At 53.5% G+C, this 23,846-nt stretch overlaps 1 protein-coding gene across 3 annotated transcripts; it reads right to left on the bottom strand.

The window, feature by feature from the left end:
* Positions 1-1,938: 1,938 nt before the first annotated feature.
* LOC119105669 (uncharacterized) lies at positions 1,939-23,511 on the bottom strand. 3 transcript variants are annotated; one of them, XM_037229137.1, is made up of 17 exons: positions 23,283-23,511; positions 20,024-20,276; positions 19,113-19,256; positions 18,577-18,765; positions 18,149-18,251; positions 16,990-17,111; positions 16,454-16,604; positions 10,293-16,111; positions 8,046-10,028; positions 7,621-7,681; positions 7,145-7,279; positions 6,641-6,811; positions 5,929-6,287; positions 5,687-5,747; positions 5,200-5,334; positions 4,706-4,873; positions 1,939-4,392 (listed from the first exon to the last, which is right to left on the bottom strand). In XM_037229137.1, exons 2-17 carry the CDS (start codon positions 20,132-20,134, stop codon positions 2,486-2,488), a joined length of 11,619 nt encoding a protein of 3,872 aa, XP_037085032.1. In that variant the 5' UTR covers positions 20,135-20,276; positions 23,283-23,511; the 3' UTR covers positions 1,939-2,485. The 3 variants fall into 3 exon arrangements, with proteins under 3 accessions (XP_037085032.1, XP_037085031.1, XP_037085029.1); XM_037229136.1 differs by having other exon boundaries at positions 8,046-11,789; positions 11,850-16,111; XM_037229134.1 differs by having other exon boundaries at positions 8,046-16,111.
* Positions 23,512-23,846: the final 335 nt, after the last annotated feature.

Genomic DNA, 23,846 nt, shown 5'->3' with positions numbered 1-23,846 from the left:
GACTGCAGCCTTAGAAACCGGTCATAGCTGTAATATTAAACAGGGCAGCAATGCTCACAAAATGATAATGTACTATGTTGAATCATAAGAAGTGTACGATCTGATAGCAGACCGGCAGCAACAGTTTTTTTCCAACACTGGTATTGCCGCAGTATGTCCTAAAATAGTGAATGGGGTCTGTTGCGTGTGGTTTGTGTGGTGACACAGACGCTGACCATACTTGTTCTCGCCCTTTTTCGTGCATGCGACGTCTTAGGTTTGAACCGAACCGGCGTGCTCATCGACCTATGCCCGCTGCGCCGACCCCTTGTGCTGAGACCGACGCGCTGACCACTGGGACTCTCTCTTGACATGGTCAGTAGATGAAGCTTTGGTCACATGAAGCCCGAAAACGGATGGCTCCTATTGTAATTTTGCCTATGTTTATGATGCAATGCGTTTCATTTTCCTCGTTTTGTGCTGTGCAATGCTTTTAAACTTGTATTGGAACAGTTTCAGATACATTTGGGTCCAGGTTACAAATCTGGCCGTTTCAGATTTCGTCAGTGATAGAAAAGACGCCCCCTCATCCTTGGTATACGCGTTTACGTATGAGTTACGTCCGAGCCAGAGCCTGCTCGTACGTAACTTTCTTCAAGCTCTAAAAGATTATGGCTGATCCGCTCTTATTGCTGTCATTCATCTATGCGTGCATCAAGGATCTTCGCTCCGTGCACACGAGTATCTGTGCACACCGAAAAAGCAAATGTGCATTTCCCTTCTACCTCCAAGCGTAGAGCCCGTGTGCCACACGGGATGTCCGGTTTGACTCCCGGCTGACACTATGATCTCTGGGTGCTTACCTGACCTGCAGCGTGCCGTGCCAATCAGCAGTGCGACTTTGCCGTACAGCACCTGCGTGACGTCATTAAGTGGAGTTGGTAGCAGTGGTTGAGGCATGACCACTTACTTGCTGCGCAGTTAGCGGCCATTGCGGAGAAAATTGTTCAGGCAGGAAAAGCGAGGGAGAGAGTCGAGTGCCGGAGGGGGGGGGGGGAGGGAGGGGCGGTCAATGGTTGAGTCGGGCGGTACGGTGAGGTGGAGCTGAGAACGTCAGTTTTCGTGTAGCGTCGAGCGTGTTGTCATATGTTTCCCCAACCACGTCAAATGCAGCTTACACAATCACTGCAATGGCCAGCGGTCCATGAGTGGCTGCACGACACCATAACATACATACATCTCGCAGGCTATTATTTGCCTCTGCAGGAAGTGCAGCTTTCAAAGTGGGCCGACCATTGGTCCGAACCACAACTGTCACGCGCAGGCGGGAATCTGTGGGGCCGGTGGTATCCTTTGAGGCCGCGGCATCGGCTCTTCTGGTCGCGGTTGGCCCGTTGTCTTTCAGCGCCCAGACGAGGGCTGCATGTTTCGCAGACCGCAGTTGTAATAAAATGCACGGGCCAGAAAAGTTGATCAGCAGCAGTGTGCGTTGGCAGCCAACAAGCGTCCAAACCACTGAGCTGAGCGAAGCCTGGTAAGGAATCGTTGCTTGAATTTTATTCATTGAAACGACTGTTTTAGTTCTGAACAAAGTAAATATCGCCTGCCTAGTATCCTCAGTATACTTTGTATTGTATAGTTGGGCAAACCACAGCGAATGCCGCGCTACGATTATGATGGTCTTCTCATCGCTGTAAGCGGTGTACTCTGCAAGGGATATCGGGTGATGAAGTTGTTCGTATAGGTGAAGTTGTAACTGCAGAGTGGTTGTTGACCATCTTTTCCTTGTTCTTGGTTTTCTTTTATCATTTATTTTTTACGCAAAACACTATTCGCATGAGGAATATAGTTTCCAGACCCATGGCGTACAACTTCTGCGATGGTCCTCCCATTTTAGAGACAAGACAGAAAACGGTAAGATAACAAGACAACACCAGACCACGTGGTTGTTATGTGAGTTAATTCTGTATGCTCTATTTGGAAACCGCTAATATTTTCTCCTGCAGTATGCATCGCAAAGACCTGCCGTGATCTGCCGCCTTTGTGGCAGTTTGGGTGTGGATCCCTGGCAAAGTATTCGCATTATTTGGTGAGCCAAGGCGTGTTTCGTCTTTGGATGCCGGATGCCTTATCGATGCCGGAATCCTTCTCGATCGCACAATAAATAAACATGTATTCGGTTTCATACTACTTAATATGCATACAATAAATACCCAGCCACACACAACCACACACACATGAAGACAGACGCACCCACATTCACTCCAACAGTGCCTCGACGTCGCACCGCTCTGCGTGACTGCCTCAGAATGCGAATATGCAGACAAAAACACAGCTGAAAAACTGCTGCTTGCAACGCTAGCAGTGAATCCCTGTCTTTGAAGAGCTGATGTGTTGCGACGCTGCACCGCCACGCCGCTCGGCCCGCCGCCGCCCAGCCCGTCCAGTATCACTGAGTGCACCGTGGCGTGGCCGCCGCGTGACGCCATCACACAAATGTCACGGGTCACACAAACGCGCCGGCGGCGATGCTGGCCATGACCAGCGCCAGGGGGATGCTGATGAGCGCCAGCGTCTCCGGCGGCTTCGGCGTGGGCACGGTGGTCAGCTTGCCGTGCAGCTTGCCCAGCGCTGCGAGCTTCTGAAGTGTCAGCTCGTGCCAGCTGGACAGTGAGCCGTAGACTCCCGTGTCGGCATCTGAGGTCTCCACACCTGTCTGTGAGGCCGTCTGCGCCGACTCCTGGAGCTGCAGCTGCTGCTGTAGCGCCAGCAGCGTGTCAAGCTGCTCCTGCGTATACTCCCCGGTCGTCGGCTGGCCCGCGACTGCCTGCTGGACGGCCTCGGCCACAGCCTGCTGGTACGCGGCGAGCGCCTCTTGTTGCGCCTGCACCGAGGCGGGACTCTCAGCGCTCCCCACGACTATATCGTACGTCGTGGGTGGGACCCAGGCGGGCTCAGCGGCCTGCGGCGGCCTGCTGTAGTGCACGAGGGGACGGCGTGTGATGGAGGGGACAGGTAGGTGGTGAGGAGTCGAGGGCCTCGGGCCTTCGGATTGGAAAGCTGCCGGGCTAGGTTCGCCAGCTGTCGCAGATTGGAACTGGTTTTCACCGGAAATATGTTCGCCTCCCTTTATGGAAATACCGTCATGGCCACCTACGGGACCAGGAAGTTGGGGTTGAGAGCTCGCTTCAGTGCCGGGCTCAGACACACTGGGATTATGTGCACCGGTTTGTGCGCCTGGATTTTGTGCAGCGGTTTGCGCACTGGGAGTATGAACATTGGTTTGCGGTGTTAACTGCTGTGACGAAGCGGTGTTACTTCCTGTCACCAATGGCCCGGAGCCCGCTGGGTGGGCTGGCGGGTTGTATTGCGCGTGAAGCAGTGCTAGTTTCAGTACGTCCATCTGGACTTCCGACTCTGATGGACCTCCATCAGCAGGCGGCGTCTGAACGCCTGCAGTCTCGTATTCGTCTTTCAGCAGAGCCAGCTTCTCCAGACCCGACTGCTGAGACTCCGTGGGAGTGTCCACGTTTCCGTGCTGTCCCTGCTGAGCCGTCGATTGGTACTGCTGCTGCAGCAGTGCCAACTTCTCCAGACCCGACTGCTGAGATTCCGTGGGGGCGTCTACGCTTTCCTGCTGTCCCTGCTGAGCCGCCGACTGGTACTGCTGCTGCAGCAGGGCCAACTTCTCCAGACCCGACTGCTGAGATTCCGTGGGGGCGTCTACGTTTTCCTGCTGTCCCTGCTGAGCCGTCGACTGGTACTGCTGCTGCAGCAGGGCCAGCTTCTCCAGACCTGATTGCTGAGATTCCGTGGGGTCTTCTACGTCTCCGTGCTGTCCCTGCTGAGCCGTCGACTGGTACTGCTGCTGCAGCAGGGCCAGCTTCTCCAGACCTGACTGCTGAGATTCCGTGGGGCCTTCTACGTTTCCGTGCTGTCCCTGCTGAGTCGTCGACTGGTACTGCTGCTGCAGCAGGGTCAGCTTCTCCAGGTCGGATTGCTGCGGCTCTACAGGCACCTCTGGATCATCGGGACGCTCCTGAGTCTCCGCTGACAGGTATTGATCCTTCAACAGAGCCAGTGTCTCTGCGTCCAGCTGGACAGTGCCCTCGGGTCGTGCGGCCTCCGGCGGCTGGTCTGCAGTGCCCGCCACCCGGTCGGGGTCCGCGTTCCCCTGTTGAGGCTCCTCAGGAGCCGGGTTCGCCTGTGCACTTTCCCAGGGCTGACTTCCCGCGGGGGGCTGCTGGCTCGCCGGGGACCCGTCAGCTGGCCCCTGCTCGTCGGTGTGCTGGCTGCTCACACCCGGCGAGTCGGGCTCGGAAGCCTGGGACACGATCCGCTCGTCCTGAGGTGCGCGCAGGATGCTGACAGTCTCGATGTACGGGAGCAAGACGTCGTCCTCCAGCGACAGATCTGCGACAAACAGGCATTGTTGTAATGCGTCTGACAGTGCTGGGAACAGCTGTCACAAATCAGTCAGAGATACTGATAAATCGAAAAGAAGATAGTGCCAAGAAGTCAGAAACCAATGGACCCACGATAAAGAATTGGATGTAATTCCTTTCTGGGCGAAGCAGAGGTCACGTTACTCTCGCGCAAGCTACATAGCTTCTCGTGATCTCCCTGTGAGGTTCTTTCCGATTAACAGATGCCCTTTTTATCCCGCCATCAGATCGTCATGGAGCATCTCACTCGTGACTATGATAGTATTGAAGACAGCCCTCACCTGTGTGCTGGATAGTTTCAAAGACATCGGGCAGGAGGTCGTCGCTGGTGGCGAAGGCTAGCACGGAGACAGTTTGGGGGTTGATGTCGTAGTAGGTCACCGGCCGGCAGTCTTCACAGAGTATGGAAACCTTAACTGATGACGTCTTGTCTAACGTCAGCCGCAGTCCTGTTGGTCACAACAGTGTGCTAGCTTTTGCGAGTGAGTAGAAGCTCTATACACATACTAGGGAATGAAGCAAAAGCCATGTGCATGTTCGTGCACTTCCAGATCGTGGATTACCCAAAAGACGATCAAGACGCCCAGTGTATTTGGCTGTCCTTCATCCCACAATAATCCAAATTTGTAGGAATGGTTACACAGCAAACACAGCTTTAAGATATTTCATCTGCTCATCTCTGCCCTTTTCATCGTAAAGCACAACGTGGCGTGTGGAGAGAAAGCTAATCAGTGAGAAGCCCCATGCCTGATTTTCATTACGGGGCAGAACTTACCTGACATGTGGAAAAACAAAGGGCTCCGCTGAAGTTCCGTTAGCAGCGTTTCAAATCTGTCTCCCCTGATCATGCCTAAGGATATTTTGGGGTTGTTCTTGGTTACGGCGGCAACGTCGGATTCCCGGATTTGACCTGAAAGTGTTTCGGTGGGATGTGAATAGACGATAACGATGTACTACCTCAACCTCGATGCAATGATCTCGGTAACAACTTCAACAACAATACGTAATTTTACAATTTCCAAAGTCGGTCATGTTTGTGGCAATGATATTTCTTCTCGACCCCTTTCGTCACTACATGTGCACAACACCATAAATGAAAAGCTGCGCCCTCGTATCACGCTGTTGTTTCTGTGGCAACACGGCATGGTGTGGGAACATTTTGCGAAGAAATGAGCGCATTCCCAGTTCGCACAAATTTCCCTTCCGGCTAAAACACCATACCGACAACTGTGTAAAGTAAAATTACAGAACATCATGTTTACCTTCCCAAACACCGCTGAAGACGTCGCTGCTGACTAGCGCGCCGTCTACGCTGCTTCCCAGCTGAAGAAAGCAAACATTACATGTCATGCAACCACTTGATGGTGGTGAACAACACATAATAGACTGCAAATATGCTGATGACCAGGAACGCTATCAACGCCCATTGGAAGGATTCCAAACACATGACAAGCAGCGCAACAGTATCGGGCACCATACAGCCCTTGCAACTAACCCCACTCACCTTCCAGCGGAGGGCGTGCGCGATAATCTTGCCCATGTCGCACTCGGAGCTGGCGCAGTCCTCGACCTCTCCGGAGATGGGGGTCGCAGCGATGCCCACGATCCGATCTGGGTCGGTGCTCTCCTGCTGCGTCACCTCAGGCTCGTGGGTCCCTTGGGGACTGTCTCCAGGATGGCCCTCCGCCGGTTGCAGGTTAACCGGGCGTTCACCAGCTGGTCGCTGGTCATCAGTATGCTGACCGTCCGTATCGGGTAAGTCGGTCTCTTCGGCCTCGAATACGATGCGCTGATCCTGGGGCGCTCGGATGATGCCGGAATCTTTGATGTACGGGATCAAAACGTCGTCCTTCAGCGACAGTTCTGTGGGAACATAAATGGTTACAATGGGATTGGTGAACCGCAACGAAAAAGCCGTCTGATATCACGTCGGGAGAAAGGCTCAGTCAATCAGAGGAATTCATGCTTTACCATTGCAGAACAAATGGATCATTGATAACCAATTGTGCACTGCATATTGTTCGTTTTTCGACACAATATCTTCCCTCTCTCAGGACACGTCATGCTTCTTTCACAGTTGCGTGAGATTCTGCGCTTCCTGTCCTATCTTTTTTAAGATTTTGATTTGTTGGCTATACCTAACATCTGCACATCAGACGGGTACGAAGTACAACCATGCCGACCGTGACCCAAGCTGTCCTGAAGGCAGCCCTCACCCGTGTGCCGGATGGGTTCCAAGGCCTTAGGCAGGTTGTCGTCGCTGGTGACAAAAGCTAGTACAAAGACCGTTTGGGGGTGGATGTCGGTGTAGGCCACGGTTTGACAGTCTTTGCAGAGAACGGAAATCGTCCGCGTTCCCGTTGCCCCGTTTGACGTCACCCTCAGTCCTGTGGGCCACAGGAATCTGTCAAATTTGCCGGACAGGAAGGACTTTTTTCGTGTCGCCAGCAATCTGTTAATGAGAGTGGTCGGTTAAGAAAGATTTCTCAGGTATCGCTATAAAAAACAACACTTTCAGCTAGTTGAGTTGCTTACCGTTTTGTCAACAAATGCGTTTAGATATCTCCGAATAATGTGATATCTAAAAAAGTTGAGAGCAGACGTGATAGTTGTATTAAACGTGCATCTATAGCAATGCGGTTAGGCTTGGATTACTGTAGACGAGATTCTGTTCAATGCAAATTAGATGCACAAACGGTGGCGGAGAACCCATAGCATACCTGAAATATGGAAGAACACGGGTATCTCTCCGAGGTCCGCTAGAAGCCTTTCAAACATATCTCCTCTGATGATCCCCAAAGATATCCTGGGATCGTTCTTGATTATAGCAGCAATGTCAGCATCACTGATGTGACCTGTAAACGGAGAAAAGCGCTGTTAACAGTTAACTCATTTTGACAGTAAGGAATGTATAGTCTTTTGAAACGAATCCCGCTGGATATGCACTAAATATAATTTGCACGACAAAACATTGCCATTTCTTAGCATAATCCGAGGTTCATGCCAAACATGGTGCTCACCATCCGAAGAGCGAGCTCACGTTACCTCCCTCGCCAGTGCTTATGGGGACAAGATGCGCGTAGTGTCGCACGAGCCGGACACAAATGCGGCATTTTCTGTTAACACGAAGGCCACGCCCTAGCAAAAGCACTGTTGGGTGAGGCAAGACAGTGATATGAGTTCAAAGTTTACCCACCTTCCCAAATACCGCTGAAGATGTTGCTTCCAACAAATGCACCATCCACGCTGCTTCCAAACTGAGAACAGTAAGCATTAAATGTCATACCACATTGGATAGATGGAGCACATCACACAGAAAAATGCGCTGCAAGGGGGGAGGGTATCGAAGGACAACCTCACGTAGTAATGCCCTTGGTAGCCTGAAATGCTGGTTTTCGTGATAAGGGTTCTTATATTTGAGAACCGTTACAGATCCATACCATACCATACCATCCATATACATCCATACAGATCCAGATCCATACAGATCCATACCATACCATTAGAGAACCATACAGACGCCAATTATGTTTCTTCATTCGTTGTGCGTCATGTATAGGAGTGTTATGAAAGCAACAAAATTTCGGACACCATGCAACGCTTTCGACTAGGCGCACTGACCTTCCAGAGGACGGCGTCGGCAATAATCTTGCCCATGTCGCACTCAGAGTTGGCGCAGTCCTCGACCTCTCCGGAGATGAGCGTCTCGGCGAAGCCCACCTCTCGGTCGAGGTCCGTACTCTCCTGTTGAGTCACACCAGACACGGGGTTCGCTTGGAAGCTCTCAGCCGTGACCTCTGGCGGATTGACTCCAGGCGACACCACCTGCTCCGCGTGAGCCAATTCGGGACCCACATTGACCTGCGGGTTGTCCGCTCCGTGCTCGACCGCAAGCTCAAGTTGATCAACTCCGGGTTCTACTTCAGGCTGCCTCTGGCCCACTCCGGCTTCCACTTCGGGCTGCCTCTGGCCCTCTTCGGGAACCACTTCAGGCTGCCTCTGGCCCACTCCGGCTTCCACTTCGGGCTGCCTCTGGCCATCTTCGGGAACCACTTCAGGCTGCCTCTGGCCCGCTCCTGCTTCCACTTCGGGCTGCCTCTGGCCCTCTTCGGGAACCACTTCAGGCTGCCTCTGGCCCGCTCCGGCTTCCACTTCGGGCTGCCTCTGGCCCTCTTCGGGAACCACTTCAGGCTGCCTCTGGCCCGCTCCGGCTTCCACTTCGGGCTGCCTCTGGCCCTCTTCGGGAACCACTTCAGGCTGCCTCTGGCCCGCTCCGGCTTCCATTTCAGGCTGCCTCTGATCCTCTTCGGGAACCACTTCAGGCTGTCTCAGGCCCACTCCGGCTTCCACTTCAGGCTGCCTCTGATCCTCTTCGGGCACCACTTCAGGCTGCCTCAGGCCCGCTCCGGCTTCCACTTCAGGCTGTCTCTGATCCTCTTCGGGCACCACTTCAGGCTGCCTCTGGCCCACTCCGGCTTGCACTTCAGGCTGCCTCTGATCCTCTTCGGGAACCACTTCAGGCTGCCTCTGGCCCGCTCCGGCTTCCACTTCAGGCTGCCTCTGATCCTCTTCGGGAACCACTTCAGGCTGCCTCAGGCCCACTCCGGCTTCCACTTCAGGCTGCCTCTGGCCCGCTCCGGCTTCTACTTCAGGCTGCCTCTGGCCCACTCCGGCTTCCACTTCAGGCTGCCTCTGGCCCACTCCGGCTTCCACTTCAGGCTGCCTCTGGCCCGCTCCAGCTTCCACTTCAGGCTGCCTCTGGCCCTCTCCGGCTTCCACTTCAGGCTGCCTCTGGCCCACTCCGGGAACCACTCCGGGGTGTGACTGGTCTACTTCAGGACCTCCTTCAAACAGGGGCTCGTCTGCTGCTGAGCCCACGTCAGGATGCGGCTGACCTGGTGCGGAGCCCAACCCGGACTTTGTTTCGTCCACTTCGAGACCCACTTCAGGCTGCGGCTGGTCCACTCCGGAACCCTCTTCAGGCTGGACCTCGTCCACTTCGGGACCGACTGCAGGCTGTGGCCGGCTCACTCCGGCTTCTACCTCAGGTTGCTTCTGGTCTACTCCAGCACCAACATCAGGCTGTGGCCGGTCCAATTCGGGACCTACTTCAGATTCCGGGGCGTCCACCCTGGAGCCTTCTTCGGGCTGCACCTCGCCCACTTCGGGACCCGCTTCAAGCTGTGGCTGGTTAAATTCGGGTTCCACTTCAGTCTGATGTTGGACTACTCCGGAGCTCTCCTCGGGTTGCACCTCGCCCATTTCTAGACCCACTTCAGGCTGTGGCTGGCTCACGCCGGTTGGAACTTTGGGCTGCAGCTGGTGTACTTCGGTACCCACTTCAGGTGGTGGCTGGTGCACTTCGGTATCCACTTCAGGCTGTGACTTGCTCACTTCAGATGGAACTTCAGGCTGCAGCTGTTGTAGTTCGGTACCCACTGCAGGTTGTGACTGGCTCACTTCGGATGGAACTTCAGGCTGCAGCTGATGTGCTTCGGTACCCACTTCAGGTTGTGGCTGGCTCAATTCGGATGGAACTTCAGGCTGCGGCTGATGTACTTCGGTACCCACTTCAGGTTGTGGCTGGCTCACTTCGGATGGAACTTCAGGCTGCGACTGATGTACTTCGGTACCCACTTCAGGCTGCGACTGGTGTACTTCGGATGGAACTTCAGGCTGCAGCTGGTGTACTTCAGTACCCACTTCAGGCCGCGACTGGTGTACTTCGGTATCCACCTCAGGTTGTGACTGGTTCACTTCGGATGGAACTTCAGGCTGCAGCTGGTGTACTTCGGTGCCCACTTCAGGTTGTGACTGGTGTACTTCGGTACCCACTTCAGGTTGTGACTGGTGTACTTCGGTACCCACTTCAGGCTGCAGCTGGTGTACTTCTGTGCCCACTTCAGGTTGCGACTGGTGTACTTCGGTACCCACTTCAGGTTGTGGCTGGCTCACTTCGGATGGAACTTCAGGCTGCAGCTGGTGTACTTCGGTACCCACTTCAGGTTGTGACTGGTGTACTTCGGTGCCCACTTCAGGTTGTGACTGGTGTACTTCGGTACCCACTTCAGGTTGTGACTGGTGTACTTCGGTACCCACCTCAGGTTGTGGCTGGCTCACTTCGGATGGAACTTCAGGCCGCAGCTGGTGTACTTCGGTGCCCACTTCAGGTTGTGACTGGTGTACTTCGGTACCCACTTCAGGTTGTGACTGGTGTACTTCGGTACCCACTTCAGGTTGTGACTGGTGTACTTCGGTACCCACTTCAGGTTGTGACTGGTGTACTTCGGTACCCACTTCAGGTTGTGACTGGTGTACTTCGGTGCCCACTTCAGGCTGCGACTGGTGTACTTCGGTACCCACTTCAGGTTGTGACTGGTGTACTTCGGTACCCACTTCAGGTTGTGGCTGGCTCACCCCGGGACTCTGATCAGGCTGCTCTTCGCCCACTCTGAGATCCGTTTCAGACTGAGGCTCGCTCACTCCGGATTCCATTTCAGATTGTGGCTGGCCTACTTCGGAACCCTCTTCAGGCGGCATCTCGCCAGCTTCGAGATACGCTTCAGATTGTAGATTGGTAATTCCGGGTTTCATTTCAGGCTGTGGCTTGTCCACTTCGGAACCCTCTTCAGGCTGCGCCTCGTCTACTTCCGGACGCACTTCAGGCTGTGGCCCGATATTTCCGGATTCCATTGCAGGTTGTGGATGGCCCACTACGGAACCCTTTTCAGGCGTTACCTCATCCACTCCTAGATCCACTTCAGGTTGTGGCTGGTCCACTTCGGAGCCATCTTCGGACTGCAACTCGTCCACTTCCTTCAGACTTCCTTCAGACTGAGGTTGGTGTGCTCCGGGATCGGCTTCGGACTGCTGCTGGATCACCCCACCATCCACTTCAGGCTGCGGCTGGCTCACTTCAAGACTTCCTTCAGACGGCAGATTGTCCACGCCGGGACGAACTTCAAGCTGTGACTGGACCGCTCCAGGTCCTACGTCAAGCAGCGGCTCGTCCACAACGGTACCCACTTCAGGCTGCCGTTGGTCCACTCCAGGTCCCGCTGCAGGTTGTGCCTGACTCACCCCGGGTTCCTCTTCGGGCTGCAGCTGGTTGACTTCGGGTCGCACTCCCAACTGGGACATGACAGGCAGGGGCATGTAAGAGGAGAGCGGTACGCCGGAGCTTGGGTACCAAAACAGACCACCAATATGCGTATCTGGCCTCGCAGTTGTCATGCCAACAGACAGCTTTGTATGACTGACGTCGGTCGCGAGGTTCTCGCTAGGGTCAACTGGAGTCTCGGAACTGTTTGGGGGATTCACCTCGCTCTCATGCTCAGGAAAGCTGTCTTCCGATTGGAGCATGGCCTCAGTGCTGTCTTCTGGTTGGAGCATGGCCTCAGCGTTGTCTTCTGATTGGAGCATGGCCTCAGTGTTGTCTTCTGATTGGAGCATGGCCTCAGCGTTGTCTTCAGGCTCAGTTGGAGCTTCGGGCTTATCGTCAGGATGAACCAGAACATCGGGATTGTCCTTGTCTTCAGCGAGTGTCTCAGTATTGTCCTCAGACACGAGCGTAGTCTCGAGTTTGTCCCCTGACTCACCTGGTGTCTCAGAGTTAACTGCGGGCTCGAGAGGAACTTTGGAAGCGTTTGCAGACTCAGGAGCCTCGGTGATAATTATTTTGTTTCCTACAGTGATATCTGCACTGTCTTCAGTTTCAACCGTGGCACCAGAATTGTCGTCGGGCTCAGTCGAATTACCATTGAGATCCACGGAGGTGTAAGGATTATATTCGGGATCAGCAGGAGCTTCAGTATTGCCATTAGGTACATTTGAAGTTCCTGAATTGTGTTCAAGTTCGACCTGGGTATCGGGAGTTCCCTCAGGCTCAGTCGAGATCACGGTGCTCCCTATGAGCTCAGCCACACTTTCTGCTTCCGTGGCATGGCTTTCGTCCCCTAGCTCCACAGCCACCTGGGTAAGATTTAAAACTTCACTCTCGTCCGTGTCTTCGCCGCCGTGGTTCTCGCCTTGGTCGATAGTTTCCTCGGACACGGTCGTAGTAAGATTCACGTTGTCTGACAGTTCCTGAATCCCTGCCTCTGTGCTGGGTTCAACTTCAGCGTTAGCTCCAGTATTGGGTGTACCTTTCACGCTAACCTCAGCTTCAGCAAGAGTAGCAAATACACCATCGTTTCCACTGTCAGGATGCAAACCGCTATCAACCACAGAAACAGTAACCTCATCAACCTTGACATCAGTTATGGAGCCTTCTTCATCTCCAGCCACCGCAGACCCAAGCTGTAAATCGGGCGTCACCTGGGGCCCGGTGGGTTCGCCAGGACGTACACTGCCGATGAGCTCAATAAGAGGTCTCTTTTTGTCACCATTTTCGGAATGCAACGTCGCATTATCGTCAGCTGTGGTATCAGGTTTCAAGTCGCCGTCCGCGACGACATCAGGCTTCCTGTCAGCTTCAATCTCGGCATGGGAGCCACCTTCAATCCCAGTCTCAGGTATCGTTTCACCATCACCTACAGCAGCAGTTCCGATATCTCCCGGAACCTCAGATATGGGTTTGTAATCATCCTCAAGATCATCACCTGGTCTTAATTCATCGGCAGTAGTTTCAGCACCAGAGCTCACTCCGCCCTCAAACTGAGCAACAGTTATTAGTTCATCTTCAGTTTTGACATCCAAGCTATCAGCACCGTCAACCTGTATCTGGGGAGTACCTTCATCATTAATGCCATCACCAGATCCAAGCTCAACTTCAGCCTCGGTACTAGGCCTTTCTTCATCTAAAAATTCGGCAGCACCGGACCCGAATACACTGTCAGTAAGGTCTACCTTCTCCTCGCTGCTTTCCTCAGCATCAGATTGGATGCCACTGCCCATCTCAACCTCAGCTACAGGCTCTTGTTTCACATTATTCACAGCGTCAGGGCTAGCTTCAGTACCGACCTCAATTTCGGGGATTGATTCACCATCAATTCCATGCACAGGGTTTCCCTCATCATCGACTGTAACATCTGGAATCGCCTGACCAGAACTTTCAATGTCGGGTATTTCTTCAGCATCAAGGTCAGTGTTAGGAACTGCTTCAGCCCCTACATCAACACCGGTTATAAAATGTTCGCCAACCTCAACATCAGGTCCAACTTCATCCTCAGCACCAGGAACAGGCCTGACGTCGTTGTAACTGTTGGCACTAGGCTTCGCTCCGTGTTCACCCACAGTGCCAGCCTTCACACTCTCACCCTCAGTAGGCTCCACTCCATCCTCGCTATCAAAACTGGACACATGCACAGGATTTCCCTCATCATCGGCCGTAACATCGGAAATCGCCTGACCAGAACTCTCAATGCCAGGAGTTTCTTCAGCATCAACGTCAGTGTTGGGGACTACTTGAGCCCCTACATCAATATCGGCTATAAAATTATCACCAACCTCAACATCAGGTCCGACTTCATCTTTAGCCCCAGGAACAGGCTTCACGTCGCTGTCACTGCTGGCACTGGGCTTCGTTCCGTGTTCACCCACAGTGCCAGCCTTCACATTCTCACCCTCAATAGGTTTCACTCCATCCTCATCATCAATACTGGACACTGCTTCGTACTCACCATCAATACCAGGGTTCACACCATGAACAACCTCTGTTACAAACTCCATTTCGTCCTCTTTGTCATCACTAGGTTGCACGCCGTCTCCAGACTCAGCAATAGGTTTAATTTCGCCCTCAACTCCTGTGCCCGGCTTCACTCCAACGTCAGCCTCAGTAGCAGATCGCAGTTTTTCTTCACCTCCGGCAGCCGGCCTTATTTCATCCTCACCCTCTGTGCCTTCCTGCACTTTCTCTTCACTTCCAGTCGCAACATTCATTTCATCATCACTCTCAATGCCAGGCGTTACTGCATGCTCACTATCGGTATCAAGTGTCAGGTCATCTTCCTCCTCGACATCAGAGTTTATTTCGTCATCATCACCACTATCAGATTTCGCACCGTCTTCACCCTTAGACAAGGAGTTGACTTCGGCATTGCCATCTTTACCGGGCACTTCTTCTTCGCCTTCAGTGATGGGCTGTTCTTCATCTTCACTCTCAGAGGTAAGACTTACTTTCTCTTTATTCACTGTACTGGTATTCACAGGATCTTCAGCCCCGCTGCCAGGATTGATCCCCTCTTCATCCTCAATATCAGATTTCACTTCATCATCACCATTAGTATCAGGCTTCACTGCACCAGGACCCTCAGCAATAGGCTTGCCCTCAGCGGCAGGTGTCCCTTCATCCCCGCCCACAGCGCCTGGTTTCACTTTAACTTCACCATCAGCTCCAGGATTCACCACATCCTCACCTTCGATACCAGCCTCCACTCCCTCCTGACCTTCTGTATCAGGCTCCACTTCATCTTCATCCACAGTATTGGGACTCGTTTCGGCGTGACCATCAGCATTAGGAATCGCCTCAAACGCATTTTCGGTAGCAGGCCTCGCTGCATCTCCGACCTCAGTGGTAGGTCTAACTTCACTCTCACCCATAGCTCCTGACGTCTTTTCATTTTCACCCTCAGTGCCATGACTCGGTCCGTATTCACCATCAGTATCCGGTTTCAGTTCATTTTTGGTCTCTGCGCTTGGGTTGGTTTCATCACCATCTTTTATCACCGGACTTTCTTCGATCTGTGCCTGATGTCCCGGACTCCCTCCAGCGATGTCGCCGGTGTGTTTGTCCACGTCGATGTTTACAACGCCTCCTTTTTTGGGCTGTGTTTCGTCTGCGCTGACCACCCCACCAGCCTGTTGAGCTGTGGCTGCGTCGCTGTCCTCATTACTGCTCACGTCACTCGTGACTGCGGTCTCCGCTTCGACATATGGTGATGCAGGGGCTGCGATGTCACTGCCAGTGCTGCCTTCTCCCTCTGCAGCTGACGTTGTCCCCTCGTCGTCGCCACCATCATTCACTCCATCTGCAGTAACGCCGCCATCATCCGCCGACTCGACCGTCGCCGACGTAGTCACCTCGTCGCCGCCACCATCACCCACTCCATCTGCAGTGACGCCGCCATCATCCGCCGACTCGACCGTCGCCGACGTAGTCACCTCGTCGCCGCCACCATCACCCACTCCACCTGCGACGACCCCGCCCTTATCCGCCGGCTCGCTCGTCGCCGTTTGGCCGGCATCTCCCTCACCTGCTCCGGTCGCTGGCCTCGCAGTGAACCTCTCCTTGAGCGCCTGCACCTGTGCGGCGGTGAGCGGCCGGTGGGTACTCTTCAGCACCTCGATCTCGGCGGACGTGATTGGGCGACGCTCGCCCTTGAGAGCCAGAATCTCCTCCACCGTGATTGGCCGATTGGCGTTGACGTTCTTGACGGGCGCGCCGAACACAATCGGAGCCTCGTCACTTGTGTTCGTGACAGTGGTAGGCGACGCCGTTCCGGTGGTGGCTGTCGTGCCGCCAGCGGACGTTGCTGCCAGGAGCACCCCGTCACTGAGCTCGGGGGCAAACTGGATGTCGGAGGCCTGCGCGGGTGGCGGGGGGCGAATGGCATTGGCTGCCGCCTCCTGCACCACCTGCTGAATGGCGGCCAAGCTGAACTCCTGGAGCACTTCGGTGGGCGTGCCTCCTCCCGAGCCCTCGACCACATCCAGCTCCAGGAGCTGGATCTCCTCGCGTTCCATATCGCCTAGACAGGACACCGCACACACCGGGTCACGAACGGGAATCACGGGTACGTCGCTTTGCTACAAGACTAACAGGCGATTAAGGTTCTTCGCGCCAGGACGGTAATGCACCATTGGTGGCGGTTTGTAGTAAGTAATGCGTAAAGTATATTTTACATGCCTCGCTTGATTTGGTTTAAAGTTAACGACACGACGCCAAAATGAAAATCACCTTTAATGCGATGTGGTTTTGGGTATCAGGACATCAAACCACTCGCAGGTAACTTTTCGCTTCATGTCCTTGTATGCCTACCAAACCAGACCACCGTCGCCAACACCACCCGCTCGACTGGTCTCCATCGCACCTTTCTCACTGCCGTCCGCAACAATGAACATGCCGTCTCCCTTTGTGAGTTGGTTATTTTCGTTGAACAGCAGCCGAGTGACCCCGATCAGATGCTCGTCCGCCATGGGGATCTCCAGCAGCGGCACGACCCTGTTCCACGGCTGTCGGATCTGAGGACAGCGAGACGGTCACCAGATGCACTGAGAGTCGAGGAGGAATGGCCGGCAATGAATGGCGGGATCAAAAATACGGGTGAGACCGAACGCTACAGGTTTCCGGCGTGTGCCGTTCTCGGTATCAGCCATTCTAAACAAAACGTCCATGCAGCACACTGGACGTCACTGTCCTGCCCAGAACACACGAATGAGCAGACACGCGGCCCGTTGAAGACAGCCGTCAGTTGCCGTTTCCCAAAGCTGTCCATTCACCAGAGAGCAGCAGCTACCTAAAATGACAACATGGGTCATTCTCTGGCGACGTCGCCCACGAGCACCACAGCCGAGCAGAGCAACGAACGTAGCGGTACGCGATCCCGAGCTGGGCCCGATCCCTTACCGCCTGAGGGAAGGCGTCCGTGATGACGGTGCGTGTCTCTATCGGTCCCGACACAACGGCGTCCAGGTCCGGCACGCTGCGCGCGATCTCCTCGTTCCGGTCGTGACCCGCGTTGCCCAGGGCTGCACAGCGGATGCGTCGGAACGTTAACGACCAGTCTCGTACGCAGGGTTCAGTGGCGCTCAGGCTGGCTGCCGGCTCTGGGGGAGCGCTACAATAGACGAGCATGCACCGACGCTCCACTGACGAGACCGGGCACAGAATGCGCACGCCTACCGCTATGAGATTACTTGACGTGGGTACCTCTGGCCACAGTGAAAGTCAGATAAATCTAAACAAAAATGGCAGGCCGAGGTTAATTCCCTAGCTAGCTTCGTCTCTGCCTCTAGCCTTAAATTGATCAGCTAGCCTCTGGAGATGGCCAACGCGGCTATCCTGCCGTGCGTAGGCTTGGGAGCAGTTGACAACTGCATGCGCACATACATCCACTGTGGATTTGGAATGCATGATATTACTCCCACAGTTATTTCGACACGATTGAACATTCCTACAGGCACTGAATTTACCGCAAAAGCTGTATTTGTAGTGTTTGGAACCGCTTGCAAACTGTTACATGGGATTAAAATTCGAGCACTCAGGTTTTAATATTATCGCAAAACGCTAGATGTAATGAAACAGGCTTAAAATTGGTGACAATTGGTGTTAAGAGCATTCAAATGAAGACCAAAGCAGCCAATTGTTCGTCCGCGGAAAATCATGATCGTTATTATTTCTCATTCTCATTTCCCAAAGTTGTTACGTTTCCAGGAAGCAAAATGATATAGCTCCGCCGAAAATCGGTATGTTATGTGTCTTAGGATGGGTTGGGTTATCTTGGGTTATTCGAAAAGGCCGAGATGCTCTTCTGTTCTACCCAGGGGTCAAACCAATTATGGGATCCTGCACTGGTCACTAGTCATCAGCTGATCACCAAATCGTCTGACCGGGTAGCTGCCTGAACTAAATCGGCTAGCCGCTCATGAAGAGGCTCAGCCGCAACCAGCCTTGGCCTGACAATGATGGCAACCGCCTTGGTTCGACTCAGTCGCATACGCTCGGCCCAGCCATCGGCCGCTCAGGTTCGGCGCCGGCACCGCCGCTCTGGCGGAGGGCGGCTCACCGATGACGATGTGGACGCCGCTGTCCTTGAGTCGGCGCACCTCCTGGCGCACCGCCGGCACCTCGGAGATGATCGGCATGCTGCCACCGCCCGCCAGCAGGATCTGCCGGCCGAGAGCAATGGCGCTCCGTGATGTCTGATGCTTCCTAATGTTAGGTCGGTGCGGCTTGACTCGAGGAGCGCGGTTTGGGGTGGCGGCAGTGCTTGGAGACAGATGAGAGACGTAGTGTTTGGAAAGTTACACGGCTAACTTGAGCACTTCATGAAATTAACTCAAGAGCATAATTGTACACGACACGACGTAAGAATATACCAAAGAAATATACGGAATAAATGAAGGCAATAGAAAACGGAGAGGGCAAGCCTATGTCCTATAGATGTTTTATCGTATTTAACATCATCGGGAATTGCGTCAGTATAGCTCTTACATTCATATACCGGGAGACGTATCCGACGATTCCGATTTTTTTGCCTCCGACGCTCACGACAACAGACTTCGGAGCAAAACGTCGAATCAGTGACGACTTCAGATTTGAGACGACAAATGTGTCTGACGATCCGACGATCCTGGACATCAGGGAGCCGATGCCGCCGTCAAAGTCCCTCGTGGAGAACGCCTGGGAACAGGTATTTTCCTGGTCCATGTACGATATATGATTGGCTTAGGCTTCAAGAACCTTAAAATGAAAAATTGTGCTACGAGAACTTCACAAGCGTCCGGATGGCAAGCCGTAAAAACAGGCACGCGAAATAGCATCGGAAAACAAAACAGCAACTGGAATCTGCTGGGATTCTTCGTATTTCTTTGCAAAGCATGATAAATACGTTGCACAGTTTTGGTATAAGCCCTCGCCATATATCAGGTAAGCTGATCATGACAAACACAATCATCAAGATCTCGGGGCGTTTGGCCCATGCACCGGCTCCGCAGAGCAGCCTTTCCAAGATGGCCGCTGGATCTCACCGTGGCAGCTGGCGTGACGCCAGGGACATCCGCCTGCTTGCGTATCGGTCGGTAAGTTCCTCCAGTGTTGAGCACCAATACATTGCCGTTGCCATGTTCCTTTGCCACCTGTATCGCATCCGCTACTCGATTCATGTACTGCTCCTGGAAGGTTGAGACGTGCCATTGTCAGTTGGGTGAATAGGCTAGAAAGGCGCTCAGTGCAAAAGTCCGCTGCGGGTCCAGTCATAGCATGCCTGGCGCGAATAAACAGAAGTGCAGGATTTTTCAGCTTGCAGTTATACGTTGGCTGACATCAGCTGGCAGGCCAAAACCTTAACTAGTGAACGTCATGACATCTGTCTGCTGTTAGCTCAGTCCTATAACCAGACCATCCTAACTTTTCTGGATTCCATACGTAATGATCAGTTATTGGACCAATTTCCTTTTCATTAGGTCGTTCTATATCAGGATTTGAGGGTCAGGCCAGCAGCGAGGCCGGGCTTGTTTACTTGGGCCTTCTTGATTGGGTGCTAGTATTGGACGTTGGTCATTTCAAATGGATCGCTTACCTGAGTCTTCTTGACTAGGTGCTGGTATTGGACGATGGCCAGTTCAAACGGATCGCTTACCTGGGCCTTCTTGACTAGGTGCTGGTATTGGACGATGGTCAGTTCAAACGGATCGCTTACCTAGACCTTCTTGACTGGGTGCTGGTATTGGACGATGGCCAGTTCAAACGGATCGCTTACCTGGGCCTTCTTGACTAGGTGCTGGTATTGGACGATGGTCAGTTCAAACGGATCGCTTACCTGGGCCTTCTTGACTGGGTGCTGGTATTGGACGATGGTCATTTCAAACTGATCGCTTACCTGAGCCTTCTTGACTGGGTGCTGGTACTGGACGATGGCCAGTTCAAACGGATCGCTTACCTGGGCCTTCTTGACTGGGTGCTGGTACTGGACGATGGTCAGTTCAAACGGACTGCTCTGGCCGTGCGCTGCAGCAGGCAGCAGAGCCGCCAACACTGCCCACCAGAGCATGGTGGCGCCCCTGACCCGACCGGGTCACGCTCCCCGGGCGGCGGGCTCGACTCCGGACTCTCCGGCCGCTCCACTTGGTGCTGGTCGCAAGCCTGGACCGTCACGAGCGGTGCCAGCGGCGGGCTATCCTGGTCCTGGTCCTCTGAGGAGCAGTGAATGGCGGACGTTTAGGGACGACGCAGAATGCACGCCAATGCACGATATTGTGAAGCATGAAATCGACTTCGCGCAGTATAGAAGCGTGCTGTTTTTTGTACACAGTGCAAACGCATGATCATAAGAACAGGGGCGTAGTTCCCCAAAATGCGTTGGCGGGGGAAGGGGCTGGACAGTGCAAATGACGAAATCTGCCCTAAAGTAGGCCAACAAGTCGTTTTTTTACGGATTTGGCCCACCTTTTTCTCAAAGTTGCAGAAGCTCAAGTTGGGGGGAGAGGAGGGGCTGGAGCCCCCCCCCCCCCATTAACGAAAAAGGGAATTACACTCTTGCGTGAGAAAGCACAACATGCCCATCGTGTTTCCAAGAAGCTGTCTGGTTGGATGCTTGGTTGTCACTCATGTGATGGGATGCATATGGATCGTATGTAACGGACACACACATGCGCACCTTGTAAGTAAACACATGGCGCAGTGTTAGTACATACATGTGCGCTTTATAAGAGAACCATGACGCAGCACAGGGGCATGTTACACGCAGTCGCACGACACAGCACATACATGCACATACACAGCACTACACAAGTGACCACACGACACAGCGCATACATGCTTCGCAAGTGACCCCAACGACACAGCACATACGTGCTTCACAAGTGATCACACGACACAGCACATACGTGCTTCACAAGCGACCACACGACACAGCACATACAGGCTTCGCAAGTGACTCCACGACACAGCACATACGTGCTTCACAAGTGATCACACGACACAGCACATACGTGCTTCACAAGTGACCACACGACACAGCACATACGTGCTTCACAAGTGACCACGCGACACAACACATACAGGCTTCGCAAGTGACCCCACGACACAGCACATACATGCTTCACAAGTGACCCCACGACACAGCACATACGTGCTTCACAAGTGACCACACGAAACAGCGCATACATGCTTCACAAGTGACTCTACGACACAGCACATACGTGCTTCACAAGTGACCACACGTCACAGCGCACATGTACTGTCTAATGAAAACCCCAATACAGTAAACAGGTGCCGTGAAAGGGAACCATACGTACTTTACGACAGATCAGTTGGCTCAGTGCGCACACACTTCATCAATCAACATAAGATAATCAACAATAACAGCGTGTCGCCACCACAAGCACATCTTCTCCGCAATTATTACTTTTACAAAGTCTATGTATGGACGTCGCTGGAGACTCAGCTTGTGATGAAACTTTTCGCGAGATGTATCGTTATTACAGCCCTTTCAGCGCATTTTTACGACGCATCATAACGGGAATAGCGCCGACCCAGATATACGATACAAGCCATGCGGGACCAAATGTTAGTATAGCTAAGCTTGTCTCCAGTGTCATGAAAGTCAACGCCACACGTCTGCGGGGCGACGGCAGGCAAAAGGACACGAACGCAAGTGAAACCTAGCAGGGCAGCTAAAAACAAGACCCGTATAAAGGCTTTCGTTGACTTTGAAAGCCAGTGCTGACAAAAACGCTGACAAGGTGTCCCTGACCACGGTGCGTGACAAAAACTCGTCTCCCAGCGCTGCGCATGTCACCGACATCAACAAGTGACGCAGACACAGGCGAGGTCTTCCAGCAATATCCCAGTTAATTAGATCCCCGATCAACAAGAAGTGTGGCATGAACTGCGAGTTGTCAGGAACCGATAGATGTTCTTCAGTCGTTGAAATGAACACGTACTGTTGATAAGTAGCCCAAGTAATATATATATATATATATATATATATATATATATATATATATATATATATATATAGGCATTGCCTCATAGCACCAGAGCGCACCGCACGCGCGATTTTAATGTGCGAAGTGTATTTGTGTGTACGTCTGTACGTAGGTGACCCACGACATGCATGGTCAACAGGACGAGGCCACCATGACCAACGCCTATCAGAGTCTGTAACATGATGTTGTATCAAAAGAAGCGGTCGCATCATCTCCGAACGCACAGAAACGTGAAACAGAATACGGAATTTCGGCACCGTGACAGTGCGAAGCGGTCCGGTTCGGAAACAGAATGCGGAATGTCGGCACTGTGACAGTGCGAAGCGGTCCAGTTCGGAAACAGAATGCGGAATGTCGGCACCGTGACAGTGCGAAACGGTCCGGTTCAGAACCGAGGCTTCGCGTTCCAGCTCAGTAACTGTGGGACCCTGTGGCGCTTAAAGACAGCCTAATCTGTCCTAGTCCGACAGTGAATTACGTGCCGGGTTCGGGTCCACTGGGATGGCTTGCGACATACTTGAGATCGGCTCTTGAGATCTGCAGTATTCATGACTTACGACATGCTGATCAAGAGAGACTCAGTCTTTTCTGTCGGCTATCTACTGCAGCATCCAGGGCAGGCACGCGACTGGCGCAAATGGTTTTGCAACAGCTAATTCGGGTCATTTTGCGCATATCATCCCAAGGTAGATCAGGTGCAATACACGCTCTCCAAACTGATTGAATACAACGTAGGTGTTTATGCTAGCCTCAAGTAATGAATGTGCCGTTCAAGATTCGTTGCACATACAATGCGATGACGATTAAGACCAGCATAGCGGGAGTAGAGACCAGAGACTTCAATCGCAATGTCAGATGGTGCTTTAGAAAATCGTTCTGATATGCGATTGTCAGCTGGTAAGCAGCCATACTTTTTGCAACCCGTGCATTTTTACAGCGTAAAATGGTGCGCCTTGGCGACATGGAGATTGGCACCTGGTTGGCATCGGCATCCCTTCTGAACACATCTGATCGACACCGGCATCCATTCTGAGTACACCTGATCGGCACCGGCATCCATTCTGAGCACACCTGATGGGCACCGGCATCCATTCTGAACACACCTGAATTCGGGCGCATATAAATCAGTATTAGCACAGATAGGAGAACTGAAGGCCAGGTCACAGCCAGACCCGCGAAGCCGCAGCAGCGACCACGGCCGCCACCCACCTTCAAGAATCTCCAGCCAGCGCAAGGTCGGAAGCTCCGAGATGCACCGCCAAAGCCAGACTGACCCCGGCCCGGAGCAGCGCGCCCGCCTGCTGCATTCTGTCGTTTCCTCCGGAACCGGCCGAGGGCGCAGGGCGGTGACCCGTGGCCGGTCTGTCCCGCTCGCCTGACCCGCTCGACGGACGCCAGGTCACTGGGCCAGCTGCAGCCCGCTCCAGCGGCCCCTCCCTCCTCCTGCGGCCGCGCGCGGCGAACAGGTCCTGTGGCGGCGGCTCGCGGGGCGGCTCTGCAGGAGAGAGAGGCCTGCTCGCCGCGGCAGAGATTACCAGCAACGGCGGCGTGTTTCGCAATCGCGCGGGGATTGCATGCGCATTGGGAGGCTTGCGCCAAGGCGAGGGAAAGGTCTATACTACGGTGGGCGCCGATCGGCTCACTCAGGCATGACGCCGACGCGAACACCAGTGCTGTCAGTGTCGAACCCCGTGTGCTGCGCCTTTCGGGACGGTTTTAGTGTTTGGATTGATTACATGGCATTTAAATGTGTGACGCGACAGCCTCTCCCGT

This window comes from Pollicipes pollicipes, unplaced genomic scaffold (assembly GCF_011947565.3).
Source record: "Pollicipes pollicipes isolate AB1234 unplaced genomic scaffold, Ppol_2.1 Scaffold_6138;HRSCAF=7277_pilon_pilon_pilon, whole genome shotgun sequence".
Classification (NCBI taxonomy): Eukaryota; Metazoa; Arthropoda; class Thecostraca; order Pollicipedomorpha; family Pollicipedidae; genus Pollicipes; species Pollicipes pollicipes.
This window is presented reverse-complemented; position numbering and strand designations above follow the sequence as displayed.